At 39.2% G+C, this 21,670-nt stretch overlaps 1 protein-coding gene across 4 annotated transcripts in view; it reads left to right on the top strand.

Moving 5' to 3' along the window:
- Positions 1 to 3,170: 3,170 nt before the first annotated feature.
- GABRG1 (gamma-aminobutyric acid type A receptor subunit gamma1) overlaps positions 3,171 to 21,670 on the top strand; it is a 54,015-nt gene continuing 35,515 nt past the window's right edge. For 3 of the 4 annotated variants that reach the window (XM_062493489.1, XM_062493488.1, XM_062493490.1), the window contains exon 1: positions 19,358 to 19,848. In XM_062493489.1, coding sequence (XP_062349473.1) covers positions 19,512 to 19,848 — 337 coding nt within the window. In that variant the 5' untranslated portion in view covers positions 19,358 to 19,511. Of the gene's footprint in view, positions 3,263 to 19,357; positions 19,849 to 21,670 lie in introns of those variants that run through there. The other variant, XM_062493491.1, reaches the window with a different exon arrangement.

Below are 21,670 nucleotides of genomic sequence, written 5' to 3'. Positions count from 1 at the left end.
TCAGTCAGTAATCAGTTAAATGCAATAATCTCAAGAGCAGATTTGTAAGAACTCAACTTTTTAACATAGAAAGTTAATTGCTGACAGTAGTCTCAAGCAGTTTCTGAATGATGGCCTTAACTTTCCTACTGACTCCAGAACTATGCAGCCTCTTTAACAATTTCCTGATAGACTTGAAATGGTTTTGAAAGACAGTCAATTATGAAGCTCTGTTCCTCTATTGATAGACTCATTAGATATGACTGAAGAAGACAGAGACGTGGTTTTCCTTTGCAGAAGCCATTCTGGTTTGCTCCTCATTAGTAATAGCAAAGAAATGAATCCTACAGTTTTGCTTACCTTTGGTCAATTTCCTGTTTCTGAACCGATGCCTAGCAAGCCTGAAGTGACATGATTATGTCCTTTCTTCACCTTGGAGGAAGAAAGAAAAACCTTGGAGGTCTTTTTTTTTTTTAAGGTGACCTTCTTACTTCCAGCATCAGAAAGTGTTTTAACTGAGAATTTAAATATTGTTGCTAGGTTAGCTGTGCCAGCACCAAGCAGATGAGAAGTATCTGCAGGCCTTAGTAACTAACTATCTTTCAGTGTATTGTCCTGTGTCAACATCTCCTTCTTTTGACACCAAACTAGGTGATTTCCCCAGCTTTTCTTTGATAGTTTCTTTTCTATTTTTCAGTTTTCATTTTTTCATTTCACATTTTCTTCTGATGGTGAAAGATTTTTCTGGTATTTTCTGTTCCCTGTTGGTGTTTCAAAACTTTTATACCTATTTCACATCTAGTATTTTACTTAATCATAGGATAATTTCTTCTCTAGTTTTTAGAGGGTTGGATTTCTGTTGTTTGCATGAAAGTACAAGAAAAATTCTGATTTGGGACTACCCCAAACCAGCTTGTCCAGATGTCATCCTTAGCTTTGTGTCATTTGAGAAATGTCATTGGTGCTGCTTTTAATTTTTTTAATAGTACTTCTGTGTGCCTTAGTGTTCTCAGTCCTGCAATCAAATGAAAAATTTCATTTGTTCACTATTGATGCTACATGTTATTTTAGCTGTAATCTTCCACCTCTTTCACTGCTAGCAAGCTTCTGGATCTACACAGGGGTGAAATTAAGTTTTTAAATAGATGCTCCAAGCTACCCATGTAGAGAGAAGATGTTTGGAATCCTGAAAGTTTGTTTAAACTTCTTATGTCAAATTTTCGCAGTAGTCACTTTAATTGCATGTCTTTTAGGGACAAGGTGGAATTCTACAGACTGGTAAAGAGCGTTAATGATTCTGCAAACATCAGAATGCAAAGACACAAACATTCATTGCTTATTTTGCTAAATACAGTCAATTTGACAGATGAATTTATAATAAACCAAAGGACCATGGCCATTTTCAGGGCAGAAGGACTTCCCAGAGAGAAAGGGACTTAGGGGTGGGCTGTGTTCATTGTCTTGCTGAGGGGGACAAAATCCTGCTTCTTGGAGCTAGTGCCACCAGCTGCAGCAGAGGAGCTGCTTCTGCACTTTGTAATAAATGCATATGCTCTCCTCTGAGCTCATGCCTTTGCCATCATGCTAGGATGCTGCCTGCTGTGTTAATCCACCAGTAAAGAGACCTCAGGTCATGCAATAATATGTGCCTTTACCGTCTGCCAGTACCCCCAGGACTGGCTATTAATTTTCAAGTCGTTGAATTTTCATTTAATGTACTGCAGCTCTCTGAAGCATGGTGAGTCTCTTTAACCATTAAAGCAGTAAGCTGTATATGTAAAATAATAACTGGATGATGATGTGTAAAGAAGACAAAACACTGCCTTTCATCGGAATAACCGCTGGATGGGGGATTTATCTGCATTTCTGTACAGTGACAACTTGACTCGAAGGAGGATGATGATGATGATGATGAGGAGGAGGATGATGACTGCAAAACGGTTTACTTCCACCGAGAACTAGGTGCACAGGTTACTCCGTAAGTGCCCTATAGAGCTGCGAACAACGGCATCGCCCGGGCCAGGGATTTGGGTTGGTGACAGCCTGAAGCCGAGGGAAGAAATACGCGTTGTCTAAGCGCTGGTCCCACCGGGACGTGCCCACCCGCCCCCACGGCCGCTCGAAGGCTGCGAGCGCGGAACCTCTGGTCTCCGCCGCGGCCGCGGTGCATTTGCTGCGTGTGTGTGTGCGGGGTTGCTGGGGGCATGTCTGGCTACTTTCTCGCCTACGTCTCCCGAGCGAGACCAGGAGGGGGGAGCAGCCGAGAGGAGACAAGAAGAAAAAAAAGAAATAAAAACCCCATACCCTTGCGTTTTGCACGCCCTGGCGCATTTCTCAGCGCAGCACCGCGCATTTGCCGCTCGCTGCCCGCTCGCCCCGGGCGCTCCGCGGTCGCGCAGAGCCGCCCGCAGCCTCCGAGCCTGCGGCGCTCGGGGAGCGCAATTCCCGCGGCTGCCCCTGCGCGTCCAGAATGCCTGCCTCCAGCACGGCTGAGGGACTGCGGCTGGAGCGCTGTGCTCCCGCTCCCGGGGACGAACGAGCGGATGGCGGATGCTCCTTCTCCCGGCTAGGGCCGCCCCCCCTCAAAATCTCGATGGTGCCGGACGTGGAGACGCGCAGTCCCCACGAGTGTCCGTGCTCATCCCCGGGCGCTTCTGCTCCCGGCTGCGGGTCTCCGCTTGGCAGGGCGGACCGGCTGCCTTCCGGAGAGTCGCCCTCTGAATAGCTTCAAAAATAGAAATATTTAAATGTATATGTGTAGCTTTAAACGTGTATTTAATATGTTTTTTACATTTTTCCTATTTATATTTACATGTATATGTATATGTATATACATATAAGGTCCATTTCATTTCCCTCTTTGGAGAAAAATACCAAATCAATGCCATTCTTTCTCCCAGGCATGTTTCCCTTCTAGTAAAGGAGGCTCCACCTCTGCTAGGGATTGATTCGCCCAGCAGTTTTTAGGATAATTTATGAAGCAACCTGATGAGCCTATTGGGCGAGTTGCTCGGTCCTTGCAGAGTGCTTTTCTACCTGTTTGGGTGTTTTATTTTATTTATTTTTTCCCCCCTTCCCCTCCCCTCTCCTCCCTCTCCCTGCCGTGTGCCGGGGGGTGGTGGGATTGGTAGGGTCGCTATTTCCCAGCCTCTCCGGAGAAAACTCGGGCAAGGGAGAGCGCCTGCACGCTCATGGATGCGTGGGGGGGCCCCGCGCCCCGCTGGATCCGCCGCCGCGGGGCCCGGCTGCTGCTGCTGCTGCTGACCGTGCGGCTGGGGAGCGGGTGAGTACGGAGGGCACCCCGCGCCTGCCCCGCCGGGACTCGGGACCCACGCTGAGCTCGGGGGCTGCGGGCAGGGGCAGGGGCGGGGGCAGGGGCAGGGGCAGGGGCAGGGGAGGCGGCGTGTTGCGCCGCCAAACTTCAACCAAAAAAGGCGTCGGTGCTGCCTCTGTGGCTCCCGCGGGCGGCTGCAGCGGGAGCCGGCACCGGCAAAGTTAAACTTCAGCCTCATCCCACTTGTTCGCTGGGCTGGTTGGCGAGCCCAGGCTCGACTCTGTGCCGGGAAAAGCCCCCCCTCCCCCCGCCGAGGGCGGCCCGGAGCTCAGAGCTCCCCGAGCGGTGCCGCCCGTCCCCGCCGGCGGCTGCGGGGAGCGGGGGCAGGAGCGCAGCTGGCGCGGCCGCTCCTGCAGCTGCTGGTGCGGGGCACCCATCCATCCCCGCAGTGCGACCTGCGCGGGATCCTGCCGCTGCTGCGCTCCGGAGGGGATCGGGCTCACGCGTGGCATGGAGCGGGGCAGCTGCTCAAGTCCCAGAAGCTGGAAACGTGCGTTTTAAGGGAGAGTTAGAAAATTGAGCTGGAGACCTCTGAAGAAACAACAGTTTGGTACAGCGGTGTACATGTGTTGTCACAACGAAAAGCGATGTGACAATTCAACTCCATTAATAATGCAGAGCTAATGCGAACCATTCCACAGGTTATACTCATAAAAATCACAAAGCAGCACTTTAGGTATAAATAAAGGGTATTTGACTGTTGCTGAGTGTGTGTTTCTTTTAAATGAAGGACAAAGTTATCATTCTAGACGATATAAAAACGTGTAGTGTACGGCTGACAAAAAAAAGAAAAATATTATTCAATATTTTTTTTAAAATCTGTCCCACTCTAGACCCCTTCCCCACACTGAATGACGATTTATCAGTCTGTGTGAGGTATGTTGATCTCATCACGTATGAAAATGATCGCTCATCTTCAGAAAGCTGCTGTGTTATCCTTGTGGAAACACCTCTGATTATTCTTTTCTTAACCTGTGTCTTTTAAAACCTTGATAAATTATGGAAATATTTTTCAAAGGCATTGATGAAAATGATACCAGTGCAGCTGTGCATCTTTAGAAGGTTTCTTAATGATCATAGTGTACCTCAGGTGTGAAAGAAATTATCAAGTGGTTTGAAAGAAAAGAATATGCATGCTAATCTATCAGTTCAAAGACTTAGTTACAAAGGAGGAGGGCTAGCTAAAAATATATATATATATTGCTTTGCTTGTCACTGTGGTTGGGATTATAAAACTAGGTGTATATTATTATGTATACATCTCATTCACATTGCCATTTATAAATAAGTTGATACAAAGTGAGAAAAAGAGGTAACTTATGTGCACTGTTTTGTTCTTTGTTCCAGGACATCTCAGATAAAAGAGAAACTTTGGTATGAATGTCCGTGTATCTGAATCAACTATTTTCAGCATTGATTTTTTTTTAAGAGGCTACATGGAAAAATGGTGTTTGAAAGATTTCCCACCCCACCCCCACCTTATTTATTTTTTTTTAAGTGACCTCTAATGGACATGTGTTGCAGATTATGATTCTCTGGTATGTAGTGCATTGCAGTTCATGGGTGTTTGTGGGGAGCTCTGGTGCTCTTTAACAGTCTGCCACAAGGTAGGATGGAAATACTGTGGAAATACTATTTTTCTGCTTCTTTGGATGCCCCTCTATAGTTTCAGCCCATGATTTTCCTTGAAGCTCAAACTAAAACATAGGAGTAATGCTTTTTCTCAAGAATAGACCAGGCTGCACCAACTCTGCCAGTTTTTCTAAAACTATCTTGCACGAGCCAGTCTGCCTTCTCAACACATATTTAAACAAGGATGCAAATTGCATCATTTTTAGTATGCATGTATACACAAAGTACTTTGTGCTGAGTATGAGTAAAGTTGCTTCAGCTGTAACAAATGGAGCTAAAGCCTAAGCAAGGGCACTGGAAGTTGAGCCCAACCAAGAGGTTATTCTTTTAAGATACTGCCCCAAATGCTGTTCCATAACATCACACCAAACATCCTGCACCAGAGTGTGGGAACTCTTTTCCATAAAGCAGTTGTTTAGCCCCAGTTCTTCACTTTCAGCATTAACAGATCAGAATAGCCAATGCACTTGATTTAATTTCATAGGTCAGTATTTTGAATGACTACTTTTGTCAATAGCAGATATCTCTTCTGTAGCAGAAATTGGGCTGTGAGCCTTTCTACAAGATGTGTGCAGGGAAAGAGTACTTACCCAGCAGTCACTGCAGTCCTAAATGTACAACAAACCCATTATTCTTGTCAAATTCGAATAAGCAGATAATTGATAGGCATAGTGTGAGAACTGACAATATAATTAATGTTGTTTTCTTAGTTCCAGCCATACAGGTGCACCATAACTGTAACATTTCTTCTAACTATACTTCTTCAAATGGTATGTGCAGCTCAGCCTGCCTAAAAGTATATTATAATCCTAACTTAATTTTGGCCATTACTTTCCTTTCGTTTGCTAATCTGATGATTTAAAAGAAATTATAAATGCTCTATTGAAATGCAACTGTCAGCAGGTACAAATGCCAACTCATATTTTCTTTTCAAAGTATCTGTTAGGAAAATATATAATACAGCCTACATTTTCTTCTCATATAAATTCCTGGATCAGAGTTAAGCCTGTCATAACAATGCTGGTTTCTTAGTGCTTGATAATAGTGATTTACTGTTTCATTTGAACATCTGTGATGTTTATTCATTATCATCCTCACTCTTACGTGCTTTGTTCATGATGTGACAGCAAAGTTATTCAGCAGTCCCACTGGTTTAAAATGCAGTTTATTTTATTGAAAATTTGTCAATATTTTCTTTTTATTGGTATAAAGTTTAAAGAGACATAAATATCGAGAAATACTTATATTCTTTGCACATAATCTTCTTACAGTCGTTTCAAGGAAACCTTCAAACTGTCTATCAGTTAAATAAAAAAAAGGCTCTCAGCAAATTGAAACAAATTTTCGTTTATTTTTAACTTTCTGTTTAAACTTTCTGTAAATATGCCTGATGGTACAGAAAATCACCTTTGCTGCCAATTCAAGCCTTTTTGAGCTGGACAAAAAGGGTTACAGGTGAGCACCTGTTGAGCTTGTTCAACTTCTTTTTCTGAACACATAAGTCTGTCTACAGAGTGGATTACAAGGGGATCAGGGCAATAGGTGTTTTGTCTTTGAAGCTCCAGAAGAGTTGTATTAATCTGTGTCCAACAGAACAGCTAGTACGTAGGACCCCATAAATGGACTAGGGATGTGCACTGTTTGAAAGTGAGTTACTTCGGTCTGGGCTATCATATATGTAAATGAAGAGTCATGTGTGTTGAATTCACAGAAAACCAAAAGTGATCATCTCAAACCCCATTTTACCACTTATGACAGAAGAGAGTAGCACTTTTTGAATTACCTGCATAACTCTTTCTTGCACTGCATCCTAAATTGATCATGTGCACGAGTAAAATAATGATATCATAACTTACTTGGTAAAGAGCAGCAGAGACAAGTACTAATTATAAATGACTGTAACACACTGACAGGAACATTTAAAAGGCTGGTGGATGACAATGACACTAACTTTTATTTCTTAACAATTTTTCTGAATAGTAATAATTTGTACAGAGTAGTTCAGATGCAATTGAATTAATCTGAAGATGACATAGAAATCCTGATTTTGCATTTTTACGCATGCAAACATTTTTTATGACTGAAAATAGCGTGGTGAGTTCAGTGGCCTACAGGCCTGTGTAAAAAATTGATTTTATATATATAAACCTAAAATAGTAAATCATGGAGCAACACTGAACTATTAGAGGTAACTAGAGAGACTAGGAAGTTCATCAGGAGTTCATCAGAGGAAAGAAGAGGGCAATTTCAGTGATATGGATATGATGGAAATAAATATTTTCTAAAGTATGCTTTAACTGGGGATTTTCCAGTCAGTAGGATCTGTTGAGATGATCTGATCTCATATAATAATATATAAGAGGCTAAACAAAACTGGAGAATTTATCTTGGTTTTTCTATCAGGTTTGCTCCTTAAGTTTAACTAAGTCCCTGCATGCAGACTTGATGAGGAGGAATCTGATGAAATATTATACACAGTTTCTAGTCTGAGATTTCTCTGGCTTCCAGCCAGTGGATCTCCTGTTCCCAGTGTAACCTGCTGCACCGGACTCAGCCATTGGATTCCACATCCATCTTTTTGTGGGGAAATCCGGGTCTTTAATACTTCTGGTTCTCTGGGGTAGCCTCAAGGTATAGACCAATGGCTGCAGCAGTTCTTCAGAACAGTGTGGTCTGCATCCATCTGCTCTTCAACAAGGAAACCAAAACTAACTAGTCATCAAAGCTCTTCTTTGTTCTGATTGTCTCTGCCAAGTTTTACCCTGACAAGAGCTCAGAACATCTCAAGTGAATCCTGAAAATTCTTAAAGGAATCAGCATTTTGGTCAGAAAACATCCTGGTGCCTTCCTCTTTCCATCTAGTCTTTCATATGTTGTAGAAACTTCCTCACTTCTGGGTGACAGGGTGCTCTGGTGTGGTTAAATTCCAGGCAGTTGTAGCAGGATGAATGATCTAGTCCAAAATGAAAGTCCTATACAAATGTGTCGCAATTGGAGACACTCTGTGTGGAGTGGAAATTTCCCCTGAATTGGATTTACCCATGCTACAGTCACATGAATCCTTGAAGCACATCCCTGGTATATGTAGTTTAAGAGACAACTTGATAGCTGCTTACATTTTCCTCTCACACAAGTAAACTGAGATACCTACATTTCATCAGAAAATATTTAATTATTTGCTTAATCAATTTATAGCCCTTTCCATTTTTTGTCTGAAGAAGAGATACACACAGAATATTGCTTCACTACGACTTCATATCTCTCAGATACTCTCTCACAGGATTAGCTCTGATATTGTTCAGGTGTAACTCACGTTCATTTTGCTTTCTGCCTTGGCTGTCAAATCCTTTTCTGTGTCACTACATTCATGTCTGGTAAGGGGTGAATGGCTAATTCTGTGTTTCTAAATTTGTATGCAGCATTTTTTCTTTGTTTTCAGGAAGAAAGACAGACAGTGGATGGGAGAAATTGGAGGTAGAATGAGATTCATTCCCTTTGGATTAAATTATTTGATGTCTCAAATAGATTGTTAGTTCTTTCTTTTAATATGGTTTTGTTCTTGTTTAAGGCAGTGTACCATGAGGGATTAAGTATTATTATCATTATTAATGTAGTATTATTTTCCAAATTTTCTTTCTGAATAAAGTTCAACTGGATAGAACTTATATTGGTGAAAATTGTAGCATCAACTGTCAATTTAGGTGGTACAATGCCAGTGCCAGTAATGCAAATTTTTTTTATTTCATCGTCTAATGTTAAATTTGCGTGACAGAATAAATTATGTAAATGTTTTTTAAAATAAAGTGCTCTCACTATTTTCTCTGGAGGACAGTTCTTTATATCATCACTATACAGCCGTTGGATACGTATTGGGTTGTGCCAGACCTGCTGCAGGTGAACTATGGACCTGTAACCTGTACCTTAGGTTCTTGTTTTGCCAGTGAGGGCCATCCAGCTGATAGCCTGTGGGTTGTGGCCAGCAGGGGACAGCTCTGACTGCCATACATTTTAGACACCATTTAACAAGAGGTGTAATTCTCCCGTTTTAAAGATACGTGTTACATGTAATGCAAAATAAGTTACATCAAAAAAGACATAAATTTGTGCAGAAAGAGACAGCCAGCTTTTGATTACATGGTTTAGGCATTTCCATTCGTCCTTACAGAGTATATTCACCTTTCTATGCAATTCATTAACTTAATTGACCTTTGGATTAGTCCATAATGTCTAATTTTTCACTAAAATTTCCGTAGAACCTATTCATTGTATTTCTGTCGGGAACATGTTGTTGTTGCCTAGTTATTGTAGTTATATGGCTTTTTCTGTGATTTCAAGCCAGAATTACTTATATGAAGCAATTACAGGGCGCAATTCTATGCAAATCTCTGGTTCTCTTGCTGCTCCAGTCCATGCCAATTTCTTTGGCTCTTGTAGGAGGAGGATGGTACCTGCTCACATGTGCACCAGAATCTGGAAATATTTCAAATAAGTTTGATTTTGTGAAGGGTTGTAGTAGATTTGTCACCTGAAGATTTTGCAGGAAATATGTGATGAATTGTGTTTGAATAAATGTTCAAATGTATATGTTGAAATATGTACATCCATCTTAAATGGCTGAAAATTCTTTATAAAGGAGTCCTCATTTGGTATATCCTTTGAGATGCTGGTGATGTTTTATGGTAGAAAATTTGACTTTGCAATTTGGTGAATTTTGTAGTTAGCGTGGGATGGCATAAAATTTCACTATGGAAAGTGTATCTTTGATCAAAGCACTTAGCCCATCAGCAGTGTATCTGGTAATTTTGATGGCAATTAACCTTTCATCAGTCAAATGTAGATAGAGTGTGAATGGTGTGCTGACATGTGGCACATGGATTTATGTGTGCCTGTCTTTGTGTCTTTGTGTGATGATTGGTCTGAAACTCCCAGGAGGTCTGGTTCTGCCATGGTTAGTACATGTTTCACACAACCAGAGAAGTTACCTTTGAAGAACACTGTGTCCTTCCTTAGCAGTTTGGGGCTATTTTGACCTTTATTTACTACCTGTTGTCCTTCTTCAATTATATCTACCTAAGTTCTATAATTTGCTTTGGTTATCCTCTTACCTTCTGTTCAGGTCTTCATTTGTTTCCAGCTGTTTGGTCTAGATGAACAGTGGACTATGGCTATTTACATTTTAATTATTCGATTGCATGGTATGGCCAAAACCCACAAAGAAGATAAAATTTACCAGCTGAGAAAATAAGACTGCACTTCAAGTCCTGTGCTCAGTTCCATGCCCCTTATTATAAGAAAAACATTTAGGTGTTGGAGTGTGTCCAGGGAAGGGAAATAGAGCTGGTGGAAGGCCCCGAGGTTAAGTCCTATGAGGAGTGGCTGAGGGAGCTGGGGGGGTTTATCCTGGAGAAAAGGGGGCTTGGGGGGCCCTTATCACTTTCTACAGCTGCCTGAGAGAATGCTGTAATGGTGGGGGTCAGCCTCTTCTCTCAGGCAACTAGAGACAGGACAAGAGGAAATGGCCTTAAACTGTGCCAGGGGAGGTTCAGGTTGGACATCAGGATGAATTAGCCCCCAGAAAGGGTTGTTAAGCATTGGAAGGGGCTGTGCTGGGAGGTGGTGGGGTCACCATCCCTGCAGGTGTTCAAGAAACAACTCTGTGTCACTTGGTGCTGTGATCCAGTTGACAAGGTGATGATCAGTCAAAGGTTGGACTTGATGATCTCAGAGGTCTTTTCCAAACTAAACGGTTCCATGATTCTGTGAAAAACATCATGCAACCTGTTCTGCAAGTTTGTAATTAGAAGATGAAATAATTGCTGCAAGGAAAGAGAAGTGTGAAATATATCCTCTTTCCTTGTTTGTCTGGGGTAGAGCAAGAGCTGCTCAGAGCATCAGGAAGATTTTAGCATCATGTTTCTTGAGGACAATTTTTTTCCTCTTGAAATGCTACATTTTTGACCAAGCTCATATGTTTGCAGACAAGGCTGCTGTTTTGAGGGAGCAGAAAAGCCTGGGATAATGGGTTGACAGGAAAATTTTGAAAGTCATCAAGTACATGCTAAAGTCCTACACCTGAATGGAAAGTCCCCCTCAGCAGGACTGGAGCTTGCTGGCTGGGGAGCAGCTCTTCCAAAGGACCTGGGATTGCTGCTGGAGAGCATGGCACTTTGGCAGCAGAGAGGGCCAGCAGCCTCCTGGGCTGTGGGATCAGGTACACATTCAGGAAAGTGACTGTCTCCCCCTGCTCAACACCTGTGAAACTGCATGTAGATGCTGCATCCAGTTCAGGGTTTAAACTGGAGGGAGCTCAGGAGGGGCTACCAAGCTGGTCAAACAGGAGTGCCTGTCCTAAGAGTTAAGGCTCATCTGACTGGAGAAAAGATGACTGTGTGGATTCAGCATCAGTCCCCAGAATTTACAGGGAGATGATCCAGAAAATAGAGGTAGGCACTTCCTAGTGGTGCATGGTAAGAGAATGAGAAACAATGGTGATGAATGCAACAGAGAAATCTCAACCAGATATAAAGAAAAGAATCACTAGGAGGATAATTAAACAGCAGAATAAGATGTGCAGTGAAGTTTTGGGATGTAATTTTATGTGCCAGCTGGATTAGGCAAGCACCCTGATCTAAATTCAGTATTGGCCCTCCTTTGACTAGAATTAAACTTCTCAAGATCCCTTCTAAATTTTATGTGAAAACTAATTTCTCTGGAAAATTGCAGAAATGGGCTTTTATTTTTTGTTTTGTCTTGTTACTTGTGCAAAGTGCTTTCTCTCTCTTGTGTAGCACAAAAAAGAAGGTTGTAGAAACAGGTAGTTTTCTGCCTGAGGTCTACAAAACTGAATATTTTTGTCATCACATATGGAGGTAAAAACCTGGTCAAAGTAAGATTGCTATACTAATCAAGCTGAATATGTTTGAGAATCCAGCAGCTCTGAAGTGGTACAGAGAATTACCTGTACTTGGCTAGAAAAATTGTCAATTGATTTCTGGACTGCGTCTTGATAGGAGTAGAGGCAGCAGTTATCTGGTCTGACCATATCAGTGTTCTGATGGACTTTGAAGGAGAGAAGACGAACTTTGTATTACTTTGTGTGAAGACTGATGGATAAAGTGTATCTGAGATGCTTCGAATCTTTATGATAATTTTGTGAGATCTGTAAAATCCATTTGAATTAATAGCATTTGACCAGTGTAATTTCAAACAGTGTGCAGCATTATGTGAAAATTGACTTGGAGAAGAACAATTTATGTGGATCTCAGAACAGAATTGTTCTCCTGGAAGATAGCTTTAAGAGTATCTGTCGTTCTTCTTGATAAAAATCCACATTTCTATAAACATTCTTTGCAGTCAGATTGTGCCTTTATTAAGTGCTCAGTGTTAAGTCTGGTTGTATTGTTCAGTAATTTTGGATTAGCTTTTAGTATATAAGTATCACAAAATATGCTGAAGATTTTATGAGAAATGTGATAATGCTTCTAAGTGAAGTTATTACTGGGATTAAAATTAGTTGGACTGAAGTTATTGTGTGTTGGAGAAAATGTTTCATATTTTTCCAAAATGTGCTTCAAAGATGTAATGACTCAAAAATCTTAATCCCCTGATACTTGTGATATGTATTAAGTTATGACAAGGTTAATTGGCTAAACACCCAGATACATAGGCAAGACTTTTTGTTACAGGGAGTGAACACCAGAAGTACGTGTTTTTATTCTGTTATTGCTATGATTGCTCATTTTTTACAACAAAGCTTATTTAATACCAAATAAAACTTCCTTAGGTAGCTGATACTTCTAATCTAGTGTTCAAATGTTTCTGCGTGGGAATTCCTAATATTTTTTCTGCACTTTTCCAAATAATTAGTGTCCAAATAAATCCTTTCACTAAACACTAAGGATGAAGAAGGGAAAGAAGAAGCAGGGCAGGAAATTATAAACAGTCGGACAAATGTGAAATAAGGCAAACAGCACAAGGCAATATGTGTGTTCAGAAGAAGAATCAACCTAACCGTATGTGGTAAGCATACTGTAAAAAAGATATAGGGAATAAGTAAAACATACTTCGGTGGGAGAGAGAAATACATTTTGACACACAAAAGAATATGCCCAAGTCTGGCAAAGCAGAAATGGTGGGAAATTGATGAAAACATCGGAGATAGAATAGATGGGGGAAAAGAGATTTTTGTCAAGAGAATGTCTCAACCAGTTTAGGAAGGATAAAGAAGAAGGACTACAGCATCAGTGGCTCTGTATCCCAGAGGATTAAGAGGAGTAAGTAATGCTTTTTGGAGACATATTTTCAGTAGCTGTATTTTTTTGCCTGCAGTTACGTTTATTTTCCCAAAAATTTTCTGTGACACATAAAGCATATCAGTGAAGACACTGATGATGAAATGCAAAAGAGTTCACGTCCACAGAATTGTAACAGAACTGCTGACTATGAAGTCAGTCTTGAGAAAAGAAGATAAGTCTTGAGAGATGTTTAAACCATTCACTACTGACAGCTAGCAGTGATAGTGCGCTTTCAAGAAAGTAATTTGTAGAAAAATGTAATTGAGTTCTATTTCAGCAGTCATGACTATGTGGTCCTACTTTATTTTTGCTATTTAAGAGTAGTATTTGCACAGATGAAGGAGTCCCAGTAATTTCTCAGTTTCTGAGGATACTACAGGTCTATCTGTCATCCATGTATTATCTTAAGAAGATTCAAGAACATATGCAAATATGTAATTTAAATTGCTGACATGAGAGTAATTAGTCATTCCTTCCAAGTAGAAGTTGCATTTTTCTCTGTATTTAAGGAATTTTGCTCTGTTTCAGGCATTTCTTAAACTTATCATCCTGCTAGATGAAACATTCTGCTACACCTGGTCCTGTGCCCTTGGTCATTGACATGACACGTGACTTAGTACTTGCATTTTTTTCTTCTGAACTAGAATCATCACTAGCGTCTGTAAGAAATGTCTGACTCTGGACTTAGGTGTGTCAGTGACCATGTTTAGCTTTTCAGCAGAGCTTTAGGTCTTTTTTCATGTGTGGAATTTAGCTAGGTGAGCAGAGCTCTGACTTCTCATTGATGGGGCTATGAAATTTACTTCTTTACCACATACAAGCATATAGTGCTTGGTGTTCAGCAGCAAACTAGTGTCTGGTTAGATGATCTGCTGGAAAACTTCCCTGGGAATCTTAACTGTCTTGACTGACTTGTTATGAAGGCCAGTCTGGTTAAATGCACTATTTTGACAAACCTGTGAAGCAGTACTGTTGCCAGCATAGTAATCTGTCATGTTTCCACTTCAAGAAACATTACCAATTCTATGAAAGTTGAGAGAAATTGTTTGGTTTTGTATTTTTTTCTTCCTTTTTATTTTTTTTTAAGTAATAGAAAATAAAGGTTAAATTGCATTATGTTTAGACAAAGGACATATCCTGGGAGGCACAGCCAGTGAATAACAGCTGTCTTATGGCATGTTTCATTATTTAGGTAAGTGGCACTGTGCCCTACCCCTGTGCTGGTAAAACTCCTGAAGCAACTGAAGAGCCTCAGGTAAATGAAGTAACACAACTAGCCTTACTGTTTTCATTCACATATGTGAGGCAACAAGGAAAATAGTGTATTTGTTTTATGTCTTCCAGCATAGAAATTATCTGAAACACTCACTTTTCTCCTTCTTTATTAATTAAAAAATCATCAGATTATTCCTTGTACAGAAGGATCACTACCTCCAAATAGACAAAGCCACTGTGAAGGTTGTTTAAACCTCATGGATACCAAGAGCTTGATTAAGTTGCTTGTGCACAAACTTGAAGCTTCAGCAGAGATAACTAAGATTCTCTGACAAGACTTTTCCAGACATCTACAGGTTCCCTATAGATCAACCCAACTTGGAATACTGCATATCCTTTCTTGTGTTGGATAAAAATAGGACCCTGGGAGTGGACAACTAAATTGATGCTTAGCTATGTTTAAATACTCTCTCTTATGCTATACATGTACTTCTGTGTGTAGTGCTTTGACATGCATGATGTAAATAGCAGTCAGAACACTTTCATTATATAAATTTTTCTTCCAGTCCATTGCATAACTTGACAGATGTTAATTGCAGCACAAAGCTCACCTGACTGATTTTTCTCATATTTTAAGGAGAACAAAAACCTATGATATTAATGTCAGAAGAGGAGCAGGTTTCCTGATGTTGAAAAGACTTATTTAATCCTTAGTCACTTGTGCCCAGAGATTTATTAGTCATGGTAATGTCTCCAATTTGTTGAAGGACAAAGGGCATAATGGGGGCACTTTTTGTCTAATTGCTGTTAGCTGTGTACATGCAGTTTACTGTTGAGTTTATGAGGGTAGCCAAAGTGTTACAACAACAAGCATCTTAAGAAGTGAGGTCTCTTTCTTATTTATAAAATCATTAAAATCAGAATTAGCACCTGCATTAATAGATGCAAAATAGCACTGTGCTGTGGAATATAAATGTTTTAATGTTAGATGATGTATTTTTGTTCTAAATCATAATCTCTCCAGACATTCTGAAAAAGACAGTGAGTGAATCTACCTGGAACAAATATATTTTGTAGTAAATGGAGAGATGATCAAGTATTATGTGCTGTGTATAGTGAAATAACCTTTAGATGAACTTGGAAAGGAAAAGAATTCTTCTTTAATTAAGTTTGCCTTTCTTCTTCAGGTTGTGAAAAAGATGGGAAAGTGCTACCATTAAAGTGGGAGTGGAGTTAATTGACATTAATCTTCATAGGTTTCTTAGATTTATTTTAATGGCAAAGAAGTAAAAAGGTCCTCAGCCAAAGTTAACTGTCACTAAATAATTGAATGGCATACTTGAATTTAACATTTTATTTTCTGGTTTGGAATGAAGTTTGCTGCCTTCTGCCTTTCCTTCTGTCCCATTTCAAACCCTGGAGAAAATGCTGGAGATACACAGAAACTTGGTAAAACATTAATGGTTTTGACCCATCTTGTTTCCTGAAGTGAACGTTTCTTTATAGAACATGGTCTAGCAAGGTGGATTAGATCCCAATAACACCATCTCAACTGATCCTGCTGACTTTGTACATCTGAAGGGATTTCAGTCTTTAAAGCACACTAATTCAAACCTGTTTAGCATGACAAATATTGGTTTTTCAGATTCCTGGAAGTGAATATGTACACAGTGCCTGTACTGTTGCCTTCACATGACTAGGGGCTCTTTTGAGGGAGCTTTGTGCAACTCCCTAAAACCAAGCGGATTGATAATTCAAGTTGGCAGGTGTTGTGCTCTGCTTCACTGAAGGGTGTACAAAAGACTTTCTATATGTTCTGGTCACTTCCTCTTCCATCCAGCATCATTCCTTCTTGCCACAGTCTTTTTTCTGCATATCAATGGCTGTGGTTTAGGAATCAAAACTGTAGAACTGGGTGCCATCAGCATTTCAGAGATATAGTCTTTATTACACACTTGGTGATCTTGGTCATATTTTAAAGGAGAGTTTTAAAAATGGTATTCAAGTAGTGAGATGGATTCATCTGAGTCAATCACCTCTGAAAAGGCAGGTAATATAGGACTAGAGTAAGAATAGTTGTTTTCACCGTGTAGAACAGCAATAATTCCGGTCTTCCACATTTGGTTACATTATTGTCTGATTCATGTTGGTTTCTCTGCCAGTTAAACGAATGGGTCAGTGAGTCACAAGCTCTTGTTGGCCTTGTGTACTAGTAGAGAAGTCAACTGTGTTTCTTTTCTAGTGGTGGGTACTTTTTTTCAGTGTACAACAGATAAAATCAAATAGTTCCATGTAAATGGTTAGAAATAGACATTTTAAACCAAGACTTGTCAGACACTAAGTAAAGAAATGTTGCCTCTAATAAAACTATATTCTAAAATGGATTTATTTACTAGTGTCAGGAAAATAATTCAGATGTTGGGATGGAATTTTTCCCTGTCCCCCAGGAATTGCATTAATAGCTTTCTGTAAACTGTCATTGTATACCTATTTGTAGTTCATAGTTTTAAAATTGAGGAGGATCAGAGGTCCTCTAATTAAATAAGAAGAAAATGAAAAAATGAATAGTGAAAATTTAAAATCTGTTTTTATTTCCATTTTTTTTTCTTGTTAATTTCAAGTTTATTTAAATATAACAAATAGTAGAATAGAGCCAAGTGGAGATCAGGTTGCTCAGAGAGATTTTGCAGCTTCCATTTTTTGGATGTCTTCAATAACCAACCTGATCAAGCCATGGGCAACCTGCTTTGGACAGGAGGCTGGACTAGAGAGACCTCTCATGAATCTCTTTCTGACGTGATTTGTCCTGTGAATCTCTAAATGAAATTAAGTACTCTCTAAAATGTCAGGATATTCAAGTGACTGTGAGTTGAGGTGTTGTGGTTGTTACTCTTATTTGGTTTAGGTGGTCCTGGCATCACCTCTTGTACTTTCCATTTTGTCTAAATCACTGCTGTTTCAATAGCATTGTGGAAAAAAACATTAAAGCAGAACAAAATAGTGTCATAATCACTTCAAATTCTCTGCAAATAACTGGGCTGATCCAGACAATCTGGATCTTTGGGAACTCTGTTAATTTCACTGTTCTTTCTACTTTTTATAGGATGGAAGACAAAAAGAAGGAGGTCAGTTTTGTGGTAGTTATGTCTCTTTCCTTAGAGAGCTACTTCTTATAAATTAACTTTTAACTCCTCATCATCTTAATGCCTCTGGGAAAAGGCTGGGATTGCCTCTGCACTCTGAGCAACTGTCAGCTAATTTATGAAGTAATTAGATGCAAAAGGTGCAAGCAGACCATAAATAGATATAATAATAATAAAAAAAAAAGCTGTGTGGCAACAAAACATGAAAAAGATGGCAATAAGTAGCTGGGAGGGAAAAAAAGAGTGGGCATTTACAAAACTTAGCTTCCTAGTTTTAGTGTTCCCATTAGCGGGATCCTGCTAATGGGAAATGTTAAATATTTAATATCTGACATTTCTCTAATGTCTATGTAGTGCAGTAAAGATTAAGTATTTTATGGTACATTTCAATTTAAAAGAATGAAAGCACTTTTCAGGCTGTTACAAGGAAGCTGTCAGCGAGCCTCGTATTTAGACTGCATATTACTTTCTGCTATAATAGACTCTTTCAACTTGTTTGCAGCAAGCTAGGTATGAAAGCTCTGATATCCGAACAGTGCCTTTTGTTCATCCTCTGGGAACCTACTGAGCTGCGGCAGGGTTTCTGTTGTACTTCCCAAATTAAGCAGGCATGCCAAAACCACTGAGAGTTTCCACAGCCATGACAGTTTTGATTTTCAGAGATTTGCTAGTGTTATCCAAGAGGTGATGCAAGGCCTTTCTATTACAGGCTGGTTTGAGGCATTCCCACAAAGGTCTGCAATAAAAGGCAGGCATGCCTCCTCTTCCTCTGTCCTTTCCTGACTTCTTCTGTCCTTTCTTCACATGGAACATGCCACATGGAAGGTGGTCTTCTTTCCTGTAGTAAATTTGCTGAAAATTTAGTTTTGAGTGCAGCATATGTCTAATTTAGAAGCCTTTAATAAAGCAGTAACATTTTTAATTTTGGTGTACAATATGAATTGGCACAAGGATAGTAATTTCATTCTTTTCTTTTACTGGAATATTGTACTTGTGTTAACATTGGATCTGATTTATAGGGCTTGCATATTTTCTGTAATTGCAAGCCATGCCCATTTGTGAAGGTGGGTTGTGTGGTTGCTAGTTACTGCTGTCAGTCTCATGCACTTTGCTTGACCGCAAGCCTATAGCACTGCTTTGAAATAAACTGGATGAGTAATATAGATTGCATATAGAGGAATACTGAAGTCCATACTCATTTTATTGAAATGAAAAAAAACTACTTTCAAGCATTCTTTGACCTTTTGGTGATATCTGAGTGAAGTTGCAGATGCAATGAAGGTATTGCAATTTTTAAAAGTATCTAGGGATTAGGTATCTATTGCTGCTTATCTAATTAAAAGATGGGTAATGAATGTGTAATTATTTCTCTATTACAATTTTTTCATCTTGATAAAATAGGTAGCTAACAAATGGTCTGAAAATGGTGTACCATTCCTTTCAGTTAGCTATATCATGTATGCATACAGGTACATAATTGACATATGTCTGCAGCTTATGCTTCTGTTAATGCTTAGTTGTACCACATGGATGTAATGTTTGCTTGCTTAAAATGTGAATGGAGTGTAATAAGTATGAAAGTCTTAATTTTTTCACATCATATAACAGAGGCTACTAGGAAGGACATTCCGTTGATGCTCTTTTAAGTAGCATGCAGTAGTTATGTTATTATGAAGATTAAGCATCTCTTATAAATATTAGCAGCATCCCTTGCAAAAGAAAAGCATGTCTCGTTTCCTCGAAAGGAATTACTCGTTTGCTTTAAAGCATGAGAAAACTGATCGTACGGTGATGTCTGCTGCTGCTTTTATGGGTTTGACTCATGGCTTGAGTTTTCTATATGGGTGAGATGTAAATGCCTCTGTTAACACTTACACTCCCCACCACAATAAAACAAGATATTGGTAAATATATATGTATTGCAAACAAAGGCCTGCTTCTTTCTTTTGGCACCAGAATGTATTTGTGTTTTCACAAACTACTCTAAATTGTGTTCAATATCTTAGCTCTTTCTTCTCCAACTCTTGTGTATTCAGTTTCACTCTCTTGTGTTATTCCCAGTTTTGTTGTTTATTTATTTTTTTTTTAATCACACAACATAGAGCTGATAAAGCAGATGATGAGGATGATGAAGATCTAATGGTGAATAAAACATGGGTCCTTGCACCAAAGATTCATGGTGGTGATGTAACTCACATACTGGACTCCTTACTTCAAGGATATGACAATAAGCTTCGGCCAGATATTGGGGGTAAGCTCATAAAATGATTCAGTGTAATAGAAAATGTGAACTAGAGATGGTGTGCATTTTCTCAAAGATGGAAAAACTGTGCTTATTGCAGTATGTAAAACTCAATATAGCAATACAAATATAAGATTAATAAAATGCAGTCATTTTCTGGAACTAGTAACAAATTTTTCTGAAATGTTAGACTTCATATTCTATTTATAATCTTTCTTTCTTTTTTTCTTACGGAAAGCACTGGTTTTGGGGGGCAGTGAGCAATCTGTAATAAATCACTAAAAAGCAATTATAATTTACTTTGTTTAACAAAGATCTTCCGTCAGAAAGAATTGTAGATATAAACCAGCCATGGTAATTTCAAAAATTGATCTTAAGTCTGTAGGACTTCATTAAATAATTATCCCTGTACATTTTTTTTCTTACTGTAGGAAATGCATTGTATCTATTTTGAGCAAGTATAACTCAACACAGTTGTCTTCTTCCCTTAACTAAGATTTTGAAAAAAAATTCAAGAGTCTAAAAATATAGCTTAGGACCCTTTTTTACTAGTGGAATATAGGAAGAAAAGCTGCATTGCTATAGATCAATGTTTGCAGCTAGTAGGAAGGCAATTTTGTCTTTCAATAGTCAAAGCATCAATTTGCATATAGCTATTAAGTGCAAATATTTGGAAGAACCTTGTTTTGAAAACATGCAGTACATGAAACCTTGCCAAATACTCTCTACCCCTTGCATGCAGGATCAAATAAGAAAAACAATATATTTTCTCTGAGTTTGTTTCCTGAAATGTGAAGGAAGAGGTGGAGGACATAAATATTTGTGATGTACCTGGCACTCCCTACCAAAGGAATTCCATGTGAATCTGAAAACTGTTTATACATTAAAAAGCACAACAATCTAGACCTGCCTCATTTATGTAGGGGAAGAAAAAAGATGCAATCTCAACCTGTGCATTTTCCTTTGAAAGCTTCTGATAAATTGTTTTCTGTCCCAAACTTCTGTGTTCTGTTTTATTGGTGACTGTTATCTTGGAGATGTTGAAAGGCAATAATTCTCTCTCTGTCACAATATAAGCATGTGGATCTCCTAAAGTTTGGTTTAAGTCTTTTTCTTCATGTTCATTTAATTGAATTACCACAAACATTTAGACAACACAAAAAGTCCTCCAGTATGTTTTTCCTTAAATTCTCAGTGTATGACAAATGTATAGCTTACTGTTGGTCTTTTCCCATTTGAGGCAACAGACAGAAAAGTGATTATGAGGAAATAAACTGTGTCTTCTAGGATTCCTTCTAATGATTAGCTTGTAGGTGGGGATGAAAGAAAAGATAATTAGTTTTCTCTTCTCTCTCCATAAAACTTACAAGTAAATGGAGCAAATACAGAGGAGGAATTTCTTCTGACATGTTGAATGCATTTAGATAGACATGGAAAAATTTTGATGTAATTCTTGCCTTTATTTTTTGGGTTATATCCTGAATATAGCCCAAAGGTTATAAAGGTTATATATAGGACAAAACTCAGTGGTTTTTTTGAGTAACTTAATGTACAGCTTTTTGGATTCAAAATATCAGTTTCCAAAAGAAGACACTTAGTTCTAGCTTCTGTCACATAAATGTACCCTTTGTCTTCTCAAAAGTTCTGTAGCAATCTGACCTTTGCTATCTGGGTCCTGCCTCCATCCACTAGTCTAGAGCATAAAGTTCTTAAATAATCAGCCAGAGTAATAAAAAAAAAAAAAGGAAACGCTTGGGAGTACTCACTTTGTTTTGAGGGGAACAAATGTTAAGTGTGATTCTGCTATAAGGAAGAAATTTTGGACAGCATA

The sequence above is a fragment of the Cinclus cinclus genome, chromosome 5 (genome assembly GCF_963662255.1).
Source record: "Cinclus cinclus chromosome 5, bCinCin1.1, whole genome shotgun sequence".
Classification (NCBI taxonomy): domain Eukaryota; kingdom Metazoa; phylum Chordata; class Aves; order Passeriformes; family Cinclidae; genus Cinclus; species Cinclus cinclus.
This window is presented reverse-complemented; position numbering and strand designations above follow the sequence as displayed.